Below are 25,817 nucleotides of genomic sequence, written 5' to 3'. Positions count from 1 at the left end.
TCTGTTCCCCTTTTCATCCCGCTCCCTCCTGCAGAAGCCACCTAAACAAAGCAAGAACTGGGAACTTCAATCATTGTGTAGATTTTTTTTAAAAACTACATTTTATAGCATGTATCTATGTGTTGAAGGGTAGAAAGATTACTCAATCATCATTAGTTTTGTTAGAAGCTGGGTAACTGGAGAAGGTTTTCATAAAACATTGCCACAGCAATACTGCTGAACCTGGAGAACAAAGATCTTGACTTAAAAACTACCACAGTAAGTACACCTCATTGTAAATATTAAGCAGAAAAAGAAATGCACTTTGGTTAGCTCAGTGCAAAGCCATTATTCTGTATCATCTGGGATCTTCTATAATTTTCAATCATTCTTCTGTTAAAACTGATTCAGATGTGTGAAAGTGTCTGCACACCTTCAATTGTGTAGGTTCACAAGTTATTTTTTCTCTTGGTGTTTGTTTATCCTTTGTGCTTCTTCATCAAATACCTCTTTTCTCTGCTTCTCCTTTAATTCAGGATATGTGTTTCAGGCTTTTCCGTTAACTGTAGGCTCCTATATTTCTTTATAAAGCTCTATATTCTGAATCAGGCTTCCAGCTCTGATTAGGAACTTCAGGGGCACAAAAGGATGTGCTTTGCTGGGGATTTCAGCAACATATCCTCACAGTGCCGCACTGCTGACCTGCCACCTAAATGGCCTCCTGACACTATAGATGTAGAGCACTGCATCAGTGGGACATAGATTTCCCTGCCACTGCATGTGTATAGCACTGGATTATTTGTACAGTATAGGTGCCATCTGGTTTTAATGAGAAAATGCTAATTATTTTCATCCCGTGATTTATAAATTGGAAGTGGCAAGGTTTTGCACATGCAGTTACTGTGATGCTCTAATTAGCTGTATTTCCATCCACAAGAGTTGCTCTTTATGCATCTCTTGGGCCATTTATACAAGCATAGTAATGAACATGCTTTTTCAAGAAAGCATGGTAGAGGTGAGTGAAAAAGAATTACCACCCCATTAACAGGAATTTGGTAATACCCACATCTGTTGCATATTTTTGTCCTCTGCCATGTCTTTCCATTGCTCAGAATATTTAAATCTACTCAGAAGATATGAAATATATATGTAACTGTGAGAACTAACCTGTTAGGTATGAGACTGAATAACTCTTTGTACTTCTTTTTGGTAGGGACTTTGGATCCCAGAAGGAGAGAAGGTTAAAATTCCTGTTGCTATTAAAGAGTTGAGAGAGGCTACATCACCAAAAGCCAACAAGGAAATACTTGATGTGAGTTTTCATGTTTGTTTTGTCAAGTTGTCAGTGGTCTGTGGATTTTCTTCTCTAACAACTAGAAGAGTTTCAGAATTTTGTGTGGGAAGAAATATTTTGCATCCTAAAGTCAGTTCTCCATCTAGAAGTTCTACACTTTGCAGCCCAGTCTGCAGTGCTTTTGTGTCTCTCATGAATCCAAGTACAGGTTTTGTACTCGTGGAGTAGCACCTAAGGAGTGGTCAAGACCACACATTTGCAATTAATTCTTTTTTCTTTATTCTGATATTTCAGGCCTTAAACTGTAGCATTCATTGTCATTATGGTGGTACAACTAAGCCAAATAACAACAGACCTAATGATGTATGAATCCTGCGGATTGTCATAAGCTAGTTGCTTGATTAAATAGGATTAAATTAACTATAACTCCAAAATAAAATTTAAAAATCCCAGTTGTCTGATTTCTCTGCCATATAATGCAAGAAATTATCTCACCTTCTGAAAGAAGCTTGGGATTTTTTATTTTATTGTTTGGATATAGTTCATCCCTTCAGAAAACCGGAGAAAAGGCTATGGCACACTGATTTAGGAGTTCATAAATGTTTGGGTTTACAACGAGTGAGCCAGAATCCTAAATACAAAGTTTCCTGAACCTGGAATTGATGAAAATCTTAACTAGATCGAAAGCCATGGAACATGCAGCACCAAGGGTGTATAAATTTCTGTACAAGGAAAGGAGAATGCTGAGTGAAGAGAGGAGCACTCGGAAGTTTCGTGTAAATTCAGATTTCCCGTGCTGTGGTTCAGTCTTAAGCAACAAGAAGAGCGTGTCTGTCTGTCTTTCTGTCCTGTCCCAAATGGACCTGTTTGTCTGGAATTGATGGTGTTGTTAATCAAGCACACAAGTCCTTCAGCCATAGGAAAAATTGTGGATTTTTTTTATTTTGGTAGGGACTGAATTTAGAAGGAGGTTTTTTTAAATCAAATTTTAGCCTCCAAATGACTCCTCAGGTAGGAAGGTTCATCTCAGATCATTGAGACTAGTGAAGATCTTAACAAAAAGACCGTCCTTGTAGTGAGAAGTCTCAGGATAAATGTCTGTGAACAAACCACCACTTGTGGTTTATTATCTGACAATAATAAAGCTCACTGGCTTTTTCAAGTCACCCTGAATAAACAGTGTTATTCCAATACATTACTCTGCTTCAACAGTTTGTGTGTTATGCACCATATGATTTGATAGGCATATTGCAGCAGTGCAGAAGAATAGGTGGTCCATCTCCAAATCCATCCAGGAAGCAATATCCATTCTGCTTTTAGTTTAGACTCCAGACAAGTCTCAGCCCTTCTCCAGGTCCCTACCTATGTGACCCCCACTCCTGCCCCTCACCTGCCTGTGATCCCTCCCTTCACTGGCATTCCCTGCATTGAGGAGCTGGCAGAGATGCTGCTCAGCTGCCTGCCCTGACCCCTGCCCCACATTTTGCTCTTCACAGTGCTAAGGAGCATCACACAGTGTTCAAAAAGGATGCTTTGGACTTAACTGCGTTAAAATCCTGAAGGCATGTATCCTGAAGGAATGGTTAATCAACAAGCCTATAGTACTTCATCCTTCCCTCAAGATCACTGGATAGGGCAGTAGATGCAGGGGCTGTGTGCCCTTCAGTGGTATCAAAGTGCTTTCTCTTCTAAAAGAAATTTCTGTAGCAAATCCCCCCATTATCTTTTCCTTTGAATTAGAATGCTTAACAAAAAGCTCTTGCTTTTTCAATCCTGTTAATTTTAAAATATTTTGGCTGGTGGAACTGTGTATTTCAGAACTAAATTTAAAAAAATACAAAGCTAGTGAAAGAAGTCAAAGGGATGACTCCAAAAGCACTTCTCAAAACAGATTTTTGCTACACAACCAATTTTCCAAGGTCACTGGAACCTCAAAGATAATAATGTCTCATTAAAGATGATTTGTCTTACAGAATCACACTAGGTATAGAACAAGCACAGCAGCTTTAGCTCTTATAATCTGGGCAAGCCCTGGCTGACTTTATTAGGGTAGGGTTAATTCAGAAGGTTGTTGTTAAATACCAAGCATACTTGGAGCAGGTCAGAGCGTACCCGAAGAGATTTCCAAGATAAACAGTTGAAACAAAGACCCACTTTAATGTTTTGGACTATTTAGAAGGACCCACAACCACACAATAGCTCCGTTCTGTTTTCTGCAAGGAGGAGGCGGTGGCCTATTTTCCTTTGCAGTATCAAATGGAAGAGGTGGTGTCAGCCCTTGGATGCTTTCAGGAAGGTGTGTGGCCCAAACGCCGGCCGCGCTCCCGCAGCGCTCAGCCCCCCGGTCAGCCCCACGCGGGCTGCGCGGCAGATGGGCACTGAGAACAGCTCCTACTCTGCAGTATTCCCCCCACCCTGCCCTGCCAAAATGAATACAATGTGGATCTGAATCCCAGCAGGAAGCAAGGCATCCTTCATCATTACAATGGCTCAGTTTGGAAGCACAGGGAAATGAAGTTGTTTCGGTCTCTGCTTTTGTCTGAGTATTGGATAACAAATTTGCAAGAATCTCTAAAAAATGATACCACAAATATATACAAACTGAGTAGCATATTGTGTTCCTGCTTTACTTTTCCTTGAGCCCACACAATCAGTGCTATCCATGGCAGAGGGATGTTTTTCAATGGTTTGCCCACATCATGCTGTAGGTTGATGAGCTCTTACCAGTTCTGGTGGAGATCCTATTTAACCTGTCTGCCTGGAAGCCATTTTCATCCCGAGGGCTCCAAAACAAGGATACCAAATGCAGTACTAGTACCTCAAAAGAGGTTGCATTACATCATGATTTGCTTAGGCTGGCATATTAAGCAACAACACAGAGGCCAGAAAATATTGCTTAAGAATTGGAGTTGCTTATTTCTTGAACGTCATTGCCTTAATAACTTTGTTTAATAATAGTTCTCACCAGCTATGGAGCTATGTGACATCTGTGGAACGCTTGCTAGATGATGAGTACAGTGCTATGATATTTGTTTTCTTAAGCTCTTAGAAAGAACACATTTGCTCTTTCCCTTGCACCATTTGTGTCTTCACTATGATTTTAGGCTTGGGGGGACTGCTAGCCTGATTTGCCAAGGGGTGATTAGTATGTGTTACTCCAGATGCTAAATCAAGATGCTGACCTGCTCACTGAATGGAAAAATTCCCATTCATTTCCCCTTGTGTTGCTTTTTAATCAAATCACTTTTAAAATATCTAAAAGTGACAGACATACTGTAAATCAGACACAAAGTTAGCTAAAGAAACCAAATAACTGCAGCTCTGGTTTTTTTCCCCAACTGGAATCCATTCTTTGAGCTGGCACTTGACAGTGGAGTTGAATATAAATATAGATCTCAAATTCCAATCCATAAGTAGCTTTTGCACACAAAAACCATGAGGTCAGGAATTTTTACCCCATGGCCATGTTAAATAATGTACTTGAACCAGCCTCTGAAGGGGTCTTTCCCTTCCCACAGAAGAACAAAAGAAGAAGAGGTATCTTGGGTGTTGTAGATAGGTACCTAAAGCTACACATGATGTACCAACATTTGAAAAGAGTTTTTCACATATTTATGAAACTAAACTCCAAAATTCCAGTTGACCAAAGGGTCTGTAATGCTTGAGTTTCCACATTCAAGTACCTTCCTAGTATCATTTACATTGCTATATAAGTCTAAAACAGCTTTTCCAGTTGAGGACAGTATTTTCACCATTGTTACTTAAAGACAAGCATTCAAGCTTCTAAAGTGGTGAACTGATTATTACTCTATTTGGTTTGCCATGGACTGAAGAACAACATGGTCAAGAACAGGGTTTGTTAAAGAATGAGACTGTCAGTCATATTCTAGATGAAAACTTTGACTTTCTGGGTTAGTACCAACCTTGACAGGAGAGCAGAATTCTCAAAAATACTGATTTCTAGTCATTTTCATTAAAAGGTCTGTGGGGAAAGCCATATGACACATGTTCACAAAATGTGTTGCCCTTGCAATTAGGTGCTTAAAATGATGAAATCCCATCAGCTTCCAGTTGGTGTTCAATTTATTAATTCCTCCTTGGTCTGTAAATTTTAATCTCCCAGGATTTTATGTCCAGTGTTTGCTTGGTGTACAGTAGTGAGAGACTGGCTCTTCTGTGGCATTTCAGTGATGATTTGGTGTTCAAAATCTGGACATTCCACTGAATAGAAAATAGTCAGTCCACAAAGTGGGAAATATGTGTATTTTGCATGTGATATGAGACACAGAGTTTGCACTTAATATTTTAGCAATTTCTTGGGTGACCAACTTATTTTAAACTGCCTCCAAATATTCGTGTCATGCCAAAGGGAGTTTCACATTTCTTTTTTTGCCTTTCTTCTCAGGAAGCTTATGTGATGGCTAGTGTTGACAATCCTCATGTATGTCGCTTGTTGGGAATCTGCCTCACTTCGACTGTTCAGCTCATCACACAGCTGATGCCTTACGGCTGCCTCCTGGATTACATCCGAGAGCACAAGGACAACATCGGCTCTCAGTACCTCCTCAACTGGTGTGTGCAGATTGCAAAGGTAAGCAGACCAGAACTCCACATCAGCTAAAACTCAGAGATCTGACACCATGTAATGTGTTTATTTAGTTACCTGTCTCTGCAAATCTTTCTGTTTCACCGCCTGGATCCTAGATATCTTACACGTGGCAGTAAGCAGTTACTTTTTCTTGAGCAATTTACTGGTTTCATGCTGATGAACAAACCTTAACTATTCTTGAAAATGCTTCTAGGCAGCATAATATTGTCACCTAGATATTTATGTCCAAAACAAACACCCAGTATTGACATGAAAATGTAATGCAAATGTGATGCAGCACAGGCAGCAGGGAAGGCAATAGAATACTTGTCAATTCCCATAGCAAAAAGCTGCTTCCATCAGTGGATTTCTTCGGGCTATGTCACAGGACAGTGATGTTGAATATCTTCTTGTGTGCCTTGGAGAGTTTGATACTGAAATCTCTGAGGCTAGGGATCGAAACTGCTGACTACTGAATACCAGCTCCGTCCTTGCTCAGGCTGGCTTTCACCAAAAGACATTCAGGCACCCCAGAACTATTCTATAATTCACAGGCGCTGAGCTAGGGTCTGTAATGTAACGGCAGTGGCCATAAAAGATTCATTATCACACCTGGTACTGTTTGCCAAAGAGCAGCAAAGGAACTGCAATACAGTCTCCAGCCCTTAGCAGCAATATGCTGTATTTGGATGGTGGTTAGCCATTTGCAAGCATGGAAGAACAAAGCAAAACCAGCAAAAACCACCCCTGCAATCTGTAGGAGATTCATCATATGAGATGGCAGTGTCCACATAGCATGGTTGCTTTAATGCTGTTTATTTCAGGAATGCTGGTCTGCAGGATAACCACACACTTAAAAACTTACTAGCCCCTTGAGGCCTTGTATACATCCCAGGCTTGCCCAGCTGTAGTTTGCTTTCAGGAAACATGCTGAGGACCTCAGACATGCATCAACCAAATGTCTGTAGAGCACATTTCTCATCTGTGTGTGTGTACTTTTTTTACATTGTGCTACGCAAGTGAAATCTAATTTATACGTCCACCTGGGATGTGAGTTGCATTTTTTGTGACTTTTTGTGACTCTTTTACTTTGTTTTTTGAAATCAATTACTGCTCTGCCCTCTGGTTTCAGTCTCTTTGGAGGATGAGCTGGAGACCTCCTCCTTCTTGTCCTTGTTTTTAAGGTGGCAAAATGTATCCCCAAATGGGTCGTTGGGCATTGCTTGCCCGAAAGGTTGCCATTCACAATTGTTTGCTTTCGTTTGATTTTTTCATGGCAGTTCAACGTTTGCCCATAGCAACTTCTACCCTCGCCAGCAATGCTTGACCTTCAACATACTCCTTTGTGCTGCTCCACACTGAAGTTTTCCTCAAAGCACTCGTAAATCTTATGTACCACTAGCTTTTTCCCACCAATGTGTCTGGTGTTACTACTCTGCTAAAGTTATGCCAGATTTTTGAACATTCTCTGACTCTTTAAAAATTTACTTATGAGTGGAAAAAAAAAGAAACAAATACATGTCCAGTAACTAACCAGCAGGAGGCAAGTTCCCTGGGAAGCTTATTTTTGTTACTGTTTTCACAGCTTTGAAATAAGTTTTCTTTGCATCTTTTACAAACATTATCTTTTGCTGAGGTATGGAGTCCTCTCTTCCAGGCAAGATGTTATGACAGAGCATAAACGCTCCATGTGCAGAAACACTGTGAAGGAACTCTTTGAACACAATGGTCTCATGCTTAGTGATGAAAAATAGATTAAACTCCAGGCCTGCACACAATTAAAGATGTGCTGAACTTTCTAAATGGGCAGTTCAACATCTCCTGTGTATGGTTATGCATGTGCAAGAGTCTTCAGCCATCAGCACCTTAAACAGCTTAGTGTGGAACTGATATTCTGCCTTTCAGCAGCTCTGAGTCTTATTAGCCTCTGCAGCAAGTCAATTTTAGCAGGATTTTTTTTTGTCCTACTGAGGCTAGATTACAGAATTATTATTTTTTTAAGATAGTCTGTTTTCTGTCAGCAGCTCAGAAGTTTCTTTTTCAAGAGCTCTGCTTGCTGAAGATCTATTTGTGTGATTCAGTGCATGCTCATAGTGGCACTGTGCCAGTTTGTTTGGGTGGTTTGTTTTGGCAACATTAACAGTGCATGGGTGAAGTTCTGCTGAGGGACTTGGAAGGAGGATTCCATGGTGGTCCAGCTTAGAAGTGGGCTTAGGAAGCAGATGGAGGATGGAAGGCAATTATTCCCTCCAGTCCTCTGCCATCACATCAACATGATCATTTTGGTGCTAACTTTGTAGGTTAAAAGTAATTTTTTATCAATTCTCCTCATAAAAATACAAGCTCATAAGCTACCACCAGCAGAAATGTATGGACTGGGATTAATAGTGGGTTTTGAAAAAGATATTGCAGGAAACTTGGAAATCATGAACTTTTTGATTCCATGTACCAAGAGATTAGTGTTGAAGGAAAGAAAGGTAATCTCTGTGGTCAGAAACACAGCTGTTAAATTTATGCTTTTGAAGTCTAACCAGCACAATTAGTTACATTCCTCCTTGAGAGGCAGTCATACCAAAAAAGCACGTATGCTATGGCAAATCCAGCCTAATCATGGGAGACAGTGAAACTGGAAGAGCTTGCCTTTTTCAAAGAGGACTGGAAAATGGATGCAACTCTGAGTTCAGACTTAAAATTAAGTTTTTTATTTTTTTCCCCCATTTTTACCTTTGCAATGGACTGACTCATTGTTAGCAGGAAGAAGGCAGAGTATATTGCCTGTAATAAAACACAGTATGAGCAACTTTGAATGTCTAAATATTCTCAGTAGGGTTGGTGTGTGTACTTAATGGCAGGGGATAGTTAAACTCTGTACTGTGCTCTCCTGAAGTCACTGGGTTTGCACAAGTGCAGCCGAAAGAAGAATTCATCCCTTTATTTGTAAGTTCCATCCTGATTTTGTATTTCTTGAACTAAGTCCCAAAGGAACCACATCCCCTGCTACTATCTACTCTACCCTGCCTCTTTTTCCTTCATGACTCCAGCAGTGCCAGGACCCACAAGAAGGTTCCTGGAGGGTAACAGTAGCAGTGCAAGTACTCATCCTTGCCCCGCAATAAATGTCGTGTAAATGGAGATCTCGGGTTGGTTTTCCCAAGATATGTTGGTTAAGAATCTTTTCTCGTTGAAAGCCTGTGCCAGAAGCAGAAGAAAAAGTCGGAATTCGGCAGTTCTGGTTTCTCAAAGTTGTTTATTATTTCTTATCTCTCAGTTCTTTCAGCACCCTGCCAAGGTCCTTTCTGCAGCAAGGGCATGAGGCGACTCCCCCCAGGTCGGGAGGGCTCGGACCTTTTGTAACTTTTCTCTGACCCAACCATTGCCCATGACATTTTTTTATTTACAATTAATTACCAAAACATACTACCTATGTTAAAAATGTCATTTCTATTCTAAACCAATCCCCCATGATCCACCACACCAGAAGATGGAGGAGGAGAACAAGAAAGAAGAAGGACAGGGCTACACCCTGATTTCTCCGTCTTGCCTTCCCTGACTCCATTCTAAAAACCCCAAATTCTACCTTTGCACCCTGTGATAAACTAACTACTATTTATATCAAACTCTTGTGGCTTGTAATTCTTCGTACAAGGTTGGCAGTTTCTCCCATGGACTGAGGTCAAAGACAATATCATTTTGGGCTCTGTGCCAGGGTCTCCTACCCCCCTGCCAGGGTCCCAGACCCTCCTGCCAGGGTCTCAGACCATCCAGCCAGGGCCTCAGACCATCCAGGGCAGCCAGAGGGATGCCCTGGACTCTGACAGGGAGAGTGCAGGTGGCATAACTTACCACGCATTCTAGGTGATGTCTGTAGCTACCACAAGACAGCTGAGGTTTGGTGATTTGTGTGTCGGAGCTCCGAGTGCACAGGGCCTTACCAACAGTGTGTTACATTGCAGGGAATGAACTACCTGGAGGAGCGGCGCCTGGTGCACCGTGACCTTGCTGCCAGGAATGTCCTTGTAAAGACTCCTCAACATGTGAAAATCACGGACTTTGGGCTGGCAAAGCTGCTCGGTGCAGACGAGAAGGAATATCATGCTGAGGGAGGCAAGGTAAAGCACACTGCAGAATGAACTACTGCACATTTGCCGGTGTTTGTGCTTGTACACAAGCCTCCAACAAAGTGGGGGGGAAAGGAGAGTGTGTTTTTCAAAGCTCTCAGCTGCCATCTCAGTGAGCTGCCTTTGAAGCCTATGGAAGTCCTTTGAAATCAGCCAAAGCAGCACCAGGCCAGTGGGACTGCAGTGGGAGCAGAGGTAGCAGCTTTTGAAATTCCCACCCAGAAAGAATGTCTGGAAAAATTCATCAGTGTAGCCAACACCAATAAGACTGTGCAGTTTATAAAGGGAAAGGGAATGTTGTATATTCATAGCAGGAGAAAGACCTGTCAGACTTGGTTCAACACACCTTCGTGTTGTACTGCGTGCTGATGGAGGGAATGCGTCCTGCTGAGAAATTAAAGAGAAGCTGCTTGCAAATATTGCAGAGGCCATAAATAGAAACCATATGAGTGTAGATTAATCATATAGCCTAAGACTGGATTTGTGTCCTTTTCTGATAGAAAGCTAAAAGGTAGTTATTTGACTGCTAAAAATATTGTAAAACTGTTTAGTAAGAGATATTTCTGATATACCTAGTATTCCACACATTTCCAGGTCCTTCATAATGTATGACAGTCATAAAGGGAGACTCAAAAATTGCCTGTTCTACCATTCAGATAGTTGGCTGTTTTTGTTTATTTCCTTCTGCAACCAAACTATTGATTTACACACCACCTGGTGGTAAATATCCCTGATGAATTTTGGGTCAGCCTCTTAAGGATTCTTTGTGAATTTTTCTAGGTTCCTATTAAATGGATGGCACTGGAGTCAATTTTGCACCGGATTTACACTCATCAAAGTGATGTCTGGAGTTATGGTAAGTTTAAAAGCAATTACAATTATTGCAGATGGGATGGAAAATGTCAGGATTTGCTGGTGACTATACTGGCCTTTTTATTTTGTATTATGAGAAGAACAAGAATATATAGCTAGTATATAAACACAGTGCCCAAATCACGTATTCAACAAAGTAAAATCGCCAGGAAACTGCATGTGAGTGCGGTGTAAGATATTTCACAGAATATGCTTTGAGTAATGAGCTTCCCTCTGAAAGGGGCTACAGGTAGAAGACTCTGGTCTATTTGCTGAACTTCTGTTAAAGTTTTTCTTCAGCAGCTTCACATGAAATATAATGGAGCTGGCAATAGAGCTGCATAACTAAGAGGACTTAAAATCACTGGTCACACTATCAGTCAGTGTCAATCTGTAACTCTGCTGAGGCCTAAAATGCTTATGCTGTCCTGGTATTGAGAGGACTATGCTAAAAGGGAAGCAGTGTGATAACCTCTTTAGAGAATTTATTTTGTATTTGGTATAGTTCATAAAGTCAGCTTTAAAGAAAGGAGCAGAAAGGAAATTTTTTGAAGAACCTATTGCAAAATTTTCCCCCCATGGGCTCTTATATTCCTGGAAAATATTTAATGCAGATGGTCAGACATAGTGTCCTTTTCGAAAGAGTACAGCCGCTGGACTTCTTAATCCATTTATGTATCTTGGCATCCAAAATCTTGTTTTGTATCCTAAGCTACTAGACAATCACAACAGCTACATCACAAGAGTCCATGGTATGTCAGCAAATGACGCTTAGGCAGCTGGTTTACACATCTTTCAAAAACCACTTTTGCTTGTCTCCAGAGAGATTGTTTTCAAACAAAAAGACAACTTCCATTTTTAAAAACGCTTGCTGTGCTGGAGTTGGGAGACAGCAACCTGCATTTCCTTTCTGTGGGGCCAGGAGGTTTGTGGAATGTTTAACACTAATATACTAGCTAAGATTAAAAAAAAAAAAAAAAAGGAAAAAAGTGAAACCTTAAATGGAAGCAGGATGATTTCAAACTGTTATATTAATCTCTCTATAAAATCACGGCAGAAAATGCTTTCTCTGGTTGGGGTTCTGGCAGAACAGTGCTTCCAGGGCACCCCTCTCTGCTCGCCACCTCTCCACACCCAAGCCCAGCAGTCCAGCTCCTGGCAGTCTCTTTCATGATCTTGTCTTTCCACCCTACAGGTGTGACAGTTTGGGAGCTGATGACATTTGGGTCCAAGCCATATGAAGGGATCCCTGCCAGTGAGATCTCCTCTGTCCTGGAGAAGGGCGAGCGTTTGCCCCAGCCCCCCATCTGTACCATCGACGTGTACATGATCATGGTCAAATGTGAGTTCACTCTTGGGGTTGTGGCTGCTCATCTGAGTTCAATAAGTAACTCAGTTGCATTTTATGCTGTGTTCCTGGTAATGGCACAGAAATAGGGTTGTGTGAAAAGAGTGGTGACACCTGACAGTGTTCCCATATCTTAAGCTTTACCTAGGAGCACGGGACGTGCTTTCATGAGTCACTCATTCAACCAACTAATTTTTTCACCATTCACACCACTGACTGATATTGTCAATTCTTTTATATGGTCAGGCAGTATAAATTAGCATGACACCAATCACTTTGCCTGATACTCTGGTTCTGTATGTCTAGGAAATAAAATGAACACTTCCTTCTCCTCCAAGCTCCCCCTTGGTTCAGTAATGTGCTTCCCACTGCAATCACACAGGGGGATTATTACTAAAGGAGTGTCGGGAGTGCAGGCACCATCATAATGTCAGATACACATGAGGACTCAGAGTTCCTTTTCAAATTTCTTCCTCATTTTTGGCTGGTCCCTTTTTGGCATGCAGCTGTTGCAGTACAGTAGCTCAAAACTAGAGGGTTTCTGAAGCACTTTTTGGCCAGTTTAGGGTACGTCAAAAGGCTTCTGAACCTCAAACCCCTTTTCCATCTATATTATTTACTAAATGTCAGATTACTACCTGGCTCCCTGCACATCTCTAGGCCATGACTGCCACATCCCTACTCACGTCTGTGAGGATGTGATAAGCAGCCCACTAGGTGGCATTTAAGACCTTCTCACTGGAGCGACATGCACCTGTTCCTGAAACAGGAGCCACACTACCATGAACACTCTGTAGTGTAGCACTTTTGAGGAATCCTAGAACACCCACATACTGCTGTGGTGGGACAAGCACCACACAAGGTGAGCCTGATCCTGTGCTCAGCAGAGCCACAGGAACTGCATCCAAAAGTGTTCACCTAGCCTGGGAGGAGCCCAGACCCCAAAGCAAAGTCCTAGGAACTCATCCTCAGAGATTCTGAACCCTCCTGACACTCAATCCCTGTCCTTAGGGTCAGTCCAGATGTTGAAAGGAGGCATTTTGCCAGGCACCTAATCCAGTACCTTTTGGTTGCTTTTAAAACACAGCCAATGGAGTGTGCCCGTCCTTTCCAGGCTGAATTAAAGTCAAGAGTGTGAGGATCTGGGGTCTGAGCCTTCCTGCTGGCACAGGACTCAGCTGCACATCTCTGCTGCTCTGGTCACCTCATGTGTGCAGGCTACAGTGCAGACCCTATTGAAGTTGTGCCATTTTATCTGAAGGAGGTCAGGATTCCCTGAAGTCATCTCTTTTATAATCAGAAAGTATAAGCTGAAATGTTCAAAGCTATTGGAAAATAATTACTAACTTTTTAATTTAAAAACGAGCATTTAAATATAGGCAAATTAGAGGTAAAATCAGAAACAGATTCTACTCCTGCAAGAACAGTGAACTCCAAACATTCCATTTTGTCCAATAGCAAGAAACATTTCTTTTTGAATTAGTGCAGAATCATATATCTAGCATCATAAAAAGTCACTGGAAATGATGAGATTTTGTCTAATGTGGATGTCTTAGTCTAATACAGATTTCAGAAGGCAGATTACCACTTCATTTTTCCATTAATATAGATAGGCTGTTTCTTCTGAGTTCCTCTAGACACACTAAGCTTGACCTTTATTATTTTTAACTTTAAACACAAGAGTTTCTAGATCAGCTCATCTGTTAGCTGATTACAGAAAATATGAGTTTCCTAACTAATGTCACACGTAAAACCTCCAGTATCTATATTTGAAATCTCTTCTAGCATTGATCCAAACTAAGCTGTCAGGACTTAATTTTGTTGAAGTCAGTGTACTAATTAAATACAGCTTAGTTGCAGTAATCTTTCAATATGTCTCCAGTGAGGATGTTTTGAATTTTAGAAGACATATGGTAAACAGGGAGTCTTCTGCTGTAGGCAACCCAGGACTTCATGAAGCACTCCAGTGACTGTCAGACGGTCAAATCCTTGTACCTCAGCAGGCACCCACTGGTGTTAGTTTGCTTCCTCTCCTTCAAGAGCTTTTTTCAAAGCAAATTAATTGGGATTATCCCTCGGGTGGGACCTCCCTGCCCATATGGAGACAGGCCAGCTGGAGAGGAGACAGACTCAGCCTGAAGCTTTTCCAACATGGGGTTTTATTTCCATCTTCCCCAAACTGCCAAGATCTGCATTTTAAATGCTGAAATTCACACCCATGGCTGGTGAATTAACTCTTTATGGTGGTCCCTTAGGGGTTAGCTCTTTTCTTTGTTCCATGCATGGAACTGCTTTTTTGCTGTTATATTTTATTTTAAACTCTGTGTTTGATCACCAGAACCATTTTGTTTGTGCATTGCTATTCCTGCAGGCTGGATGATCGATGCAGACAGCCGTCCCAAGTTCCGTGAGCTGATAGCTGAATTCTCAAAAATGGCCCGTGACCCTCCACGCTATCTTGTTATACAGGTACTAACCACTAATGGTGGGAAAATGTCCAATGGGCCTTTCATCTGAGGCCCAGAGTAAATAGTAATGCATATGAGAACATATGCATAACTGAAGGCCACATTTATTGTTGCTTTCCAGGTTTTAACACATTCAGCTAGAGCCACAAACAAAATGTCAAGACTGGTCACTATTTTCTTGGTACTGGTCTCAGTGTAGGACCAGAAATAGTCCATACTGTAGTCATGAGAGGAGAACAGAGTTTGATCCTCTTCAAAATGCAGCATGGACTGAGACTGTAGGCCTAAGTTCCCCTAAACTCTAGGTAAATCTGGTTAAATTCACAGATCTCTGTATGGGCCATTTACTTAAGCATTGGGCTTGCCTTGTGTGTCCCTTCCAAGTCAGAATATTCTGTGAATCTCTGAATCAAGATTTTGTATCTTGTGCCTCTTGTTAAATTACTTTGTCTCAGAGAGAAGGGGAGAATGAGGTCTGGAAAGGAGTCTGCAAGTCTTGTCTCACACTGACATTTTAACAGGGAGATGATAGGATGCACCTGCCCAGCCCCACGGACTCCAAGTTTTATCGCACCCTGATGGAGGAGGAGGACATGGAAGATATAGTGGATGCAGATGAGTACCTCGTGCCACACCAGGGCTTCTTCAACAGCCCTTCAACATCTCGCACTCCTCTCTTGAGTTCATTGGTATGAAAATTTTCCACTGTGGAAACATGACATGAAATTTTAAGAGTGAACTGCTTCTCATAATGTCTGTATTTTTTTTCTCTGTCTTTTAAGAGTGCAACCAGCAACAACTCTGCTACAACCTGTATTGACAGGAATGGGGTAAGTAGAATGACCTTTGAGTAACTCCTCCTATGTGGATCAGCTTCTATAAATCAGTTCCTTCAATACTGTTTTTCTCTACTTTCATCCTAGCAGGGGCACCCTGTGCGGGAAGACAGTTTTGTCCAGAGATATAGTTCAGACCCAACAGGGGCTTTCTTGGAGGACAGCATAGATGATAGCTTCCTACCAGCCCCAGGTGAGTAACTCTCCTGTTTTTCCATCCCATGGCTACTCATTCACAAACTATTTGCTTGCAAATATCATCATTTTCCTTCCTTTTCTGTAGAAATGAAGCAATTCAAATGCTTTTTACCCTTTTGGCTCAGTAAAGGGGAATGGAAAAGTGTGTACATACCATTTTTCTAGCCTTTATCTGTCTGCTGACCATTTCTCATTTCTGTTCCCTCATGAGCCAGATTCCTTATGTTAGCCATGTGTGCCATCTAGGCAAGGAGTTTGCGTGTGTGGTTATATGTTTAAATTTTTCTACTTGAGAAAGTAGCACCTAAACTTTCGGTTCGATTTTTTTACCATCTTTACCATTTCAACAACATAAAGAGCTTTATGGATGCTTTCAGAAGTTAATCTACAGAAGGCAGTTCATGGTTTCACATGGACCTGCAGTGTAGGCGGTCAGAGAGAGAGCCAGTGAGCACTGAGGGAGATGGGGCTGGATAATGCCATGATGCTTTGTGTCCTTAAAAACCCCCAACCAACTATTCCAAGAATATACCATAGCTAAAAAGGGTGAAAGGCCCTGCGAGGAATAGCACTGACGTGAAATGTGGAGTCACTGTTACTGCCAGTCCTGTATTTTCTAGGCATTTTCCTCATCTCTAAACATTTTTTCCAGAGAAACAGCTTCTGGCAGCTAACCTCCCAAACTGCCATTTCAGAACACTATCTGGGACACAGCCACCCACACGCCACTAAAATCAGCAGTAGCTATCTCACTGTCTCATGGTCCAAGCAATCTTTCTGCTGGTTGGCAAACAAAATTCTTGAAGGTTAACCTCAGGTGTGTTTGGTGCCCCAGAGTGGCAATCCCTGCCTTTGACTCTTTTCCACTCTGGGAAGTTCAGAGACATGCCATGTGCGAAGAGCAAGTGGCAGCTGTCTTGAAACTAAATGTCAAGTGACACAAATGGCTGCATTAATTTTGTATCTTCCCTTTCATTCCTTCTCATTTTTATTTGCTTTTTATTCTAGAGTATGTAAACCAATTGGTGCCCAAGCAAGCATCTGCCTCAGCAGTCCAGAATCCAATCTACAACTTCTCTCTCACAGCAAACTCAAAGGTCCCCACAGACTCCAGCTACCAGAATTCACACAGCACAGCTGTGGACAACCCCGAGTATCTCAACACTAACCAGTCTCCCCTGGCCAAGACAGTCTTTGAGAGCTCTCCTTACTGGATCCAGGCGGGCAACCACCAAATAAATCTGGACAATCCTGACTACCAGCAGGACTTCTTACCGAAGGAAACCAAACCCAATGGTCTCCTGAAAGTTCCTGCAGCAGAAAACCCAGAGTACTTGAGGGTAGCAGCACCAAAAAGTGAATACATTGAAGCCTCAGCATGACCACAGAGAATTTCTTCTTGCAGCAAGGCAAGCTGGATAAGTGAACTGTTGGCTGCTGCAAGAGTGGACTCAGAGCCATTTGGCTGAGAGCAAATGGCAACCACAATGCATCAAAAAGCACCTCTGCTTTTCAGCATGGGACTTTGAAACTGCAAAGCCTGTCTGATGGTAGTTTGGGTCTTTCCTTGCCCGTTTCCATGCAATAACTGAGGCCCATAGCCTGTGCTTGGATGCATTTTGGGATGGAGCAGGATCTTTCTGGACTGAAGAAATATGGATGCATTCCTTTCATTTTCAAATGGTAGCATGGTAAAAAGCCACTCTGGGATGAACTTGAGAGCTGTACACATTGTACAGTCAAATTCCTTTCTACATTCTGTATTTTTATAAATGTTTCTAACAGAATTTTTGGATCTTTTACAAGATCAGATGCTCGTAATCAGATGTACTGCTCGTCTGCTAAGTGTTGCTCAGATCACCAGCAGGAAAAAGAATTATGTTCCAAATCTCCTGGAACTGAAACTGTTATTCCAAATCACCAGATTTTTATGAATTGGCTCCATATACTGCCTTTTGGCCCAAAGGTGAAAAGTGCATCTGAGGGATATATGGGTGATTCTGCCCAGGGCAGTATGGAGTGGATTGGTCTGGGGAAAACTAGCACAAGGAGCAAAATGGCACAATGCATCACCTGCTGACCACTACTGCTACAAACTGACATGAGGAACACGCCTCCAAGCCACCTATACATGATTATAAAGTGCTCACTAGTCTGTTTTCTGATGGTCAAACCCAAAATTTTTTTTGTTCTGATCCCTTACGCAGCTGTCAAGTTGTCAAAATGCCTTTCCTCTTCAACAAAACTGTTAAAGATGTTGCCGTAACTGAAAAATGAAGTGTCAGATAATGTTTAACAGACTTCAATTAAATGTCAAGGAAATGCAAATAGTGGCAAATTGGAGCACTCACAAGACAGACTGGAAGAACTATACTAAATTAAACTTGACTAAGGCAAGAAACACAGGTAGCTCTAGCTGAGCAGCTTTATTTCCCTTTTTAAAGGGGCTCAAAGCAAAACTAATTTTCCCTTATACATTTGGCAAAGAAAAGGGATATCTAAGTAGTACACTTCACTCACTTCAAGGCAAAATACTGCCAATTGTTGTCCCACACTGGGGCAGGGGCTGGGACTGGTTATATGTTCCTTTGGGGTTACTATCCTGGCAATGCAGGAGGAGCAGTGAGAATGAATTAAGGAAAGAAAGAATAATCTGGAATGATGGAAAATATTATCTCCCTCTTCTGAAGCACAGAGTTGCCTACTGCTTCTTTGAAATATACAGCATCATCTTCTGGTTATTAGTGTGGTATAGACAAGCAAGGCAAGGCTAAGATTTTGGCTTGATGGTACAAATCAGTCACAGCAAAAGAAGCTACTCTTTCCAGTGACCCATAAAATTATTCCATCACTAACATTTCTTATGAATGTAGGAGGAGCAAAGTGCCTAAAGTGTGAATTTAGTCAGTCCTTTAGATGCATCCCACCAGCAGCTTGGCAGTGCTATTTTAATCAAACCACTAGATCAGAAAGAAAATTCTCATTTGGGGACAAAGGCCCTTAACTACTTGAATGTTGACAACTTGCTTGAGGGTAGCATAAGCTAGCTGACTTGGAGAGGATCTGTAGTCTATATTAAGTAGCAAGAAATGGTCAAATTTATGCTACTGCTGTGTTTTGAATACATCATTATGTGTTTCAATTTATGTATCGCATCTGAAGTCCAGGATCAAGCAGCAAATCCTTAGAGCACTGTTTTTACAGATTTACTGAGGAAAGGAGACCTTCAGTCACGTGAAATGAGCCCTTTTTAAGTAACATGCATTAGCAGTTTGTATGTGTATGGCTCATGGGTTCCACTACAGTACAGGGTGAAGTGGCATTTGGGTCAGAATCCAGAGATCGTTCTGTTCAGTAGATGTGTCTCACCATGCCCAAGTCCCAGACACAGCAACGTGGAAGATGCAATATTTGACTTGGATTATCAGTGGCTTGTATTTAAAACAGTAACCAAAATTCAGTTCCCACGTCCAATTAGCAGCAGATTTCTCCTTGCATTCCTGAGAGCAGATTTGTTGTGTTGCTCTCACAAGTGTGCAACATGTGCACACAGGCAGCGCTGCTTTTCCCCACCCACCGCCCTGGCAGAAATGTACATAAAACTAAAAAAAGATCTGAACAGAATTCACAGATAATTTTTCAATTTGCTGAATCTGTTATGTCCCCAAGCAGAACACTAGAAAGTCACACCATGCATATTCTCCCACAGAATCTTTCAAACACTACTGCACAAAGGAATTTACTGATTTTGATCTGTTTAATCTGTTAGCTAAAACAAGAAAGCCACTGAGAAATAGCAGTCTCTATCACCAGCATTATGTAGCATGAATAGAGGTTAACACTTGCCCTTTTAAAACAATTCAGGAGGGATTCAGTAGCACTTCATTGCTAGAAAAAAAGGAGATTCATCTAAAAATTAAGCAATCTAAATTTGAAAGAACATCTCTCTTGAAATGTGATGTTTTTGATGAAAAAAGTAGGAAAGACAATTAAGACCACAATTTGTTGGTACCAATGTAGATTCCAGATTGGCGGGATCAACTATATATTGTGAAGTATTTCTGGTAAATAGGCATCCTGTAAGCCATGATTTGGAGGTTGACAGCTCAGTAATGATTCAAAAGCCAGCAAAAAATAAAAACTAGGTAGTGCCTGCAGGGGCAGATGCAGTGGCGCTGGAAGCAGATGGGTCTGTGCAGCTGCTGGCTGTGGGTGGAAGCACAGGTGCTATGCAGAGTGATGCTCACAGGGTAACAGACAATAGCAATATACCAAATAATTTTCACCAGGATTAAAAAAAAAAAAACACCCACCCAACAAGTAAGCAGCAGCAATGTCCTGATTTTCCCATTGCAGCACACTGCACATAAAACAGCAAGGAGACCCCAGCAGATTGTAGGTTCTCATACAGGAGAACATGGTTAAGCAGCATAAATCAACATCCAGAAATAACTTGAAAGGTCAGCTGGAGGTGTGGGTAGAAAAGGCTGATTTTAAAGACACAGCTAAATAGGGAAATGTGGCATTCCAAAGCCTCTTTTAAAAGCTGTCTTACCACTTGAGAAAGATAAAATTTCCCTTTTTACTGTATTTCTCATGGAAGGCAAAATAAAACACAAGCTAGTCCTTAGCATCTATCATAAAGCAGTCGTTATTACAGAACTCCTTTTGCAATAATAATTTAGGACTTTTAATAACTTCTAAGTGAATGAAAACATAAGTCAAGAGTCTTCATTTTACTTTGATGTTTTCCAGTGATTGTGTGTCGTGTCAGCACACTTGATTTCACTGTGGGCCTTGGGTTGTTTTCTTGTGCTGCAAAGGGAGTTGACCCGGGAAATTTTCTTCATGTTGCAATTGATTTTTTCAAGTAAATTCATCCAGGGGCCAGGGGCTTGCTTTTGTTCCCAGCTGACAGTCAACACTGAAGTAAGCTTTTTTAGAGAAAGCAGTTAGAACTAGATGGTGGTTTCTGGAATGCCTCAGGGTGATGCCCCATCTCACCAACCTCACCACAACTTGAAGCCTGCTCTAGCATTAGAAAATGTGATGCTGTTGTTTGTTTGAAAGGAAGGTGCTTGTACAGGGAGAATAATGCCAGGGAAGGACTGCAGCTGATCAATCCATACCTGAGACAGCTGCTGACTTTGCACAGAAACATCACTGAGGCCACTGACTGTTCCTGCAGGTACAGGTGCTGCTGTCCCTCATCTCAGCTTGATGTGAAGGGGGTTGCAGAGATTGCTTGTGCAAAAACCAATGTACATAGCATTCATACTAAGGGGGGTATCTCTTCTCTTCCCTGGGGGATGGAGTTAGGGTTACAACATCACAGGACCCCAAACAGCTTGAAGAAGTCCCATCACAAGGTGTCTGAGGTGTCTTGGTCTTTCTGTGGGTGCTCCAGGGTGCCAGGAAGAAACTTTGCATTTCCAGACAAGTGCTCATTTTTCACATTCAGGGTTGAACATTTTCTATGAGTATGACCACTGCCTCTCAAATGAGCAGTTACAGTACTCTGGCTATTGTTTGCCCCAAAGTTTCTCTATGAGAAAACACTTGAATCAGGACAATGAAAATGTACCTGTGTCCTCCTTCTTGATGGAAACTGTAAACTCATGAAATGTCAGACTCTGTGTATAACACTTAGCAAGAGTGCTTTGTAATATTTTATCACCACTGGTTCAAATTTTTATATTGGGATCCCATTTTCTATCTTCCTTCTTGTAAGTGTTCCCTCCTTGTTCTGACCTACAACTTTCAAGGAGCCTTTTTAAATAATAAAGAAAATAATAGAAAAAAAATTTATACAAAAGAAAAACTTGACACCTTCAAGTAGCTTGTCAAATGGGCTGCATTAGGACCAAAGATGTAACGTCTTGTTTTCTTGCTTTAAAGGAATAAGGTATTGATTGCCACTTCCACAGCCTTTTTTTATAGAAAAGATCTACAGAGCTCCACCCTTCATTAGGGGGGGGTCAGACCTCCACTGAGCCAAGAGAGTTTGGCAGGAGGGTGAGGCCTCTCCATAGAAAACCAAACTGAATATCAGGACCATGTATCACTTCAGGGTCAAACATACAACCTCTACTCTGTATTGCACTTAATGCAATATCTAAACAGAGACGCAGCCAAGAAAAAAATAAGGAAATACATGATACTTTGGCTCAGTATCAGGAAAAAATATGATGATGTGAAGATGAGACATGATGAAATAACTTTTTTGTGTGAGGAAGTGTGTAGGCAGGCAGTGAGACTTTAAAACAGTAACACTTTTTGTTATGTATTACTTTAATTATGCAGGGGAGTTGAAATCACAGAGCTTCCATGATATGCTTTGCTTTCTGCCATGTCTCCTGCCTGTGTTTGATGTCTCGTGTTAGGCAGATGACCACCTCTATTACCATGGCCATGTGGACTGAATTGCAGGTTGGTGCAACCTCTTCTTTTTATGCAGGGAGAGAAAAGTGCAGTCATAGTTGGCTGTACCATAGGTCAAGCGAAGCCCTCAACAGGATCCAAAAATGGGTTTCCCAAGGGAAAAAATTGGCAACTGAAGACCTGCTTGGCAAAAGACACAGCACGTGTTGCACTGATGAAGTCAGCAGTCAGAAGGCTGAACACCTTCAGCCAAGATTTGGGGCTGGTGCTTCACCAGCTTTGCTGTCATCTTCTAACATGGTGCAGATGGGGCTGTCTGGATGTGCAGCAGCACAGGTCCTGTGGTCTCTTTCTATCTCTCACTTTGAAGTAATGGATTTTTCTGATTAATAAGGTGAAAACCAGAAATCGAAAATGCCTCTAACAACTGGACTGGTAGAAGGTGCTGCTCCTACACAGCCAATACAGTCCATCATTTCCAGTCAGGCTGGAATTTATCCAGACTCTTCTCCTTACCTCCCACAAGCTAGTTGGAGAGTGTGCATTTGCAACCACCATCAATGTTATCCTCATATTTTATTAAAGGGAATAATCATAGTTGTCTACAATGGTAGGAGGCTCGGCTTACATACCTACATTGCTTTTTTAATCCTACATTCCTAATAGTGTTCTCCTTGAAATAAATGGGATGTTTAAATTGATTACACTGACAGTATAAAAAAAGGCTAATGTTGAGTGATTTTTGAAAATCCCTCACAATAATCAGGGATCCTATGGATCCATTGCCCATTTTAGGCTGCTTTGTATTGATGCAATCAACCGAATATAAGGTATGATGACTTGGTTTTAATAAACTGTCAAGCAATATATCCATAGATACAGATGGTACCCTCACAGCATTGTAAAGTTACTCAACTATGAAAGCACTATTTGTAAAATAAGAAACTCTTGACTTTTATATGGTTTAATGGTTTATACTGTTAATCAAAGATTGTTTGTATATGAGCGATGAAAAAATGAGGTGTATATTATTCTTTTTAATTGTTTTTAATTTTTGGAGGACTTTTATTGTAATATACTGTTGTATTTGGGGGGAACAAAAAGCAGTGGCTAGCTTGTAGCTTGTAGCCAGAGGAGAAATCACAGTAAGGGTTCTTTATTGATGGACCTAGATTTTTTTTTTTTCTGGTAAAATTTGTCACCTTGGGGATTTATCCAGAGTTTAGTGAAGCTAGCAACAGCACTCTTTCCTCTCTCTTTGGCTCTCTGCATGCACAGTGCTGGAGTTTCATAATGTGAGCAATAATACAGACAAGCTTGTGACCAATGGAAGTGCAATATGAAAGCCCAGGTGCTGCTTATCAGGGCCCTAAAAAAGCTGCTGTTTTATGTGTCAGGTTCCCACTTCAATGACAAGAGCAGAAGCAGAGTGAAAGCAATCCCTCAAAAGCTGATCCATGTGGTGTGGCATATGAAGCCATAGTGTTGGCCATTTCCAAAGTGTGCAGCTAAGGCAAAATAAAGTCTCAACCAGAGTCGCACTGATTACTTAAATTATTGTATCATACTAGGCAGGAAGAGAAATTCTGTTAGCAACAGCAGCCAAATTATGCCCCAGTGTACCCTGAGTATGGGTGTTTAATATCCAACTGGTGGAACATGTGGCAGACAAAGATTAAAGGAATTGCAGGGTCTTCAACATAACAGAGCAAAATACACTGCATTGGCAAGACAGTAAAGAAGAGAGGAGCTGGAACTGTCGGTATGCATTCAGCCTGGATAGGTCCCTAGTATCACAATTAGTAAATGAAATAATTTTTTGTTTTTATAGATGGATTTTGTACACATGAAAAAAAGAAAAGAGGCCACAACAGCACCTTTTTTGTTTTCATCTTTCCATCCAGTCCCTTCCAGTATGTAGGCTGCATGTTTTACCAGCTCAACCTATTTTATGCAGAAATTATGTAGTCTTAATCTTCATATTACTGGTTCTCAGAAATGTCTAATGAGTACTAATGCATGATATTTTTATTTTAATAAAAGTAATTAAATAAATATTTGCTCTTCTGGCACATGATTTCCTTCCTCCCACTTTGAAATTTTCTGCCTTGAGAAGATGCTAGATAAGTTAGTATTGCTCTGAAGAAGAATAATTAGTATCAAGAAGGAAATTAAAATATACATTGTACATCTATGCGCCTCCTCTGTGAAGATCAGAAAGCAACTTGTAGATTTAAAAGTCCTTATCAGACAGGAAACTGCTGTTGTCTGTATCTGACAGAGGCAGAGCAATGCCTCTGTATTTACCCCAGAGAGATGAGGACCCTGACTTGCTAAATCCCACTTTCAAAGCACCAAAAGAGAGGAATTTAAATGAGGAATAGTATAAGTATAGAAAAGCGTGGGTGTTTGGGAAGGATGAGCATTCAGAAATTCCACTGGGTTCAGTGCAGTCAACTTCAAATAAACAGAAAAGTGACAGAGGGTGCAAGAATAGAAGACAGCCAAAGAAACACAGCTGCAGTTTAACCTCCCTATCTGCCTGCGCAGGATATGGCAGATTAAGATAAGATATAGAAAATTTCTGTAAAAAGATAGGAGAGGAATACAAGGCTCTTCCACAGGCTCCATCATTATTAACAGCAGCCCTAAGCAAGCCTTACCCTTTGGCACTCCTGACCTCAACCCAGGAAAACAACAAAGCCAGCCTTTGGGGAACTATCAGAATGCCCCATAATTACATCAGAACACATTAGAAATGTACAAGGGAGACAGTAAAAGATAATGCCCTACAGCCCACAGTCACAGCTGGACCACCTACCATGGCACCTGGCACAGACCCACATGCCTCCTACAGCACTGAACATGGACGGGCTTCACCATCACTCTGAGACACTCAGGTTTCAGCACTAACTCGTCACAAATGGCCTTGTTCGTTCTTGTCCTAAGGCTGCTGACTGGGGCAATGCTTCTGCAGCAGCATTTGATAAGGAGTGTTTGTACCAGGCATGGGACTGGCAAGAAAGAGGGGCCTTGCAATTGCCAAAGGTGGGGGCTGGGAACAGCAGTCCTTAGAGTGGCATCATGCTTGCTGAGCCAAGCCTGAGATGGGCTTGGTTCTTTTGTCAGCACCCACCTGCATCAGAGCCACGGCAGACCCCCAGGAGGGCTTCCACTGCCACAGCAGGCACAAAGCAACTTGTCCAGCTCAGGGTGCTCAGTGGGGCTGATCTTGCTCCCCACATCATGAGGTGGCCTTCTTGGAGCCCATCTCTAAATATAAACGGAGAAGGCCCCAATCCCACAATGTGAATTAGTGCTGTTTATTTGAGAGAGGAGATGGAATTGCAGATCAGGTGGTGCTTTAAATTGTTTGTTGGGAACTGAAATCTCTCTAATAAGCACCATCTGTGTGAAGGTCAACACCAGAGTTCTTGTTGCAGAAATCCTTTTACTTGAAAACCTGTTTTCTTTCTAAAGAGAGCAGAAGGAATGTTATTCATTGTGTGTGCGTTAACCTCAGAGACTGTTTTCTTCGGTAGGTTAGAGCCCTGAAACTGAACTAGTTCAGAAATAGCATGGTAAGTGTTGTTCATATTTATCCTGTATTGTATGTATGTATTTATGTATTGTATGTTTGCACCTTTTTTTCCTTTTCTTTTTTAAAGCACACAGACTTATGGATTGCACTAGACTTTGCTGGACACTGTCCCTCTCAGACAGGAGCAATAATGATACAGGAGATGGATACCCTT

At 41.5% G+C, this 25,817-nt stretch overlaps 1 protein-coding gene across 2 annotated transcripts in view; it reads left to right on the top strand.

The window, feature by feature from the left end:
• The window catches only part of EGFR (epidermal growth factor receptor), a 160,936-nt gene extending 136,797 nt beyond the window's left edge, over positions 1 to 24,139 (top strand). Inside the window, exons 19-28 of one of the 2 annotated variants that reach the window (XM_063405734.1) lie at positions 1,193 to 1,291; positions 5,679 to 5,864; positions 9,815 to 9,970; positions 10,760 to 10,835; positions 12,027 to 12,173; positions 14,551 to 14,648; positions 15,169 to 15,336; positions 15,430 to 15,477; positions 15,574 to 15,676; positions 16,690 to 24,139. In XM_063405734.1, the coding sequence (XP_063261804.1) occupies positions 1,193 to 1,291; positions 5,679 to 5,864; positions 9,815 to 9,970; positions 10,760 to 10,835; positions 12,027 to 12,173; positions 14,551 to 14,648; positions 15,169 to 15,336; positions 15,430 to 15,477; positions 15,574 to 15,676; positions 16,690 to 17,063 (1,455 nt within the window). In that variant the 3' untranslated portion in view covers positions 17,064 to 24,139. Of the gene's footprint in view, positions 1 to 1,192; positions 1,292 to 5,678; positions 5,865 to 9,814; positions 9,971 to 10,759; positions 10,836 to 12,026; positions 12,174 to 14,550; positions 14,649 to 15,168; positions 15,337 to 15,429; positions 15,478 to 15,570; positions 15,677 to 16,689 lie in introns of both variants that reach the window. The other variant, XM_063405724.1, reaches the window with a different exon arrangement.
• Positions 24,140 to 25,817: the final 1,678 nt, after the last annotated feature.

Source organism: Prinia subflava, chromosome 1 (genome assembly GCF_021018805.1).
Source record: "Prinia subflava isolate CZ2003 ecotype Zambia chromosome 1, Cam_Psub_1.2, whole genome shotgun sequence".
NCBI classification, from domain to species: domain Eukaryota; kingdom Metazoa; phylum Chordata; class Aves; order Passeriformes; family Cisticolidae; genus Prinia; species Prinia subflava.
The sequence above is the reverse complement of the archived record's forward strand: the minus strand, read 5'-3'. Positions and strand labels throughout refer to the sequence as shown.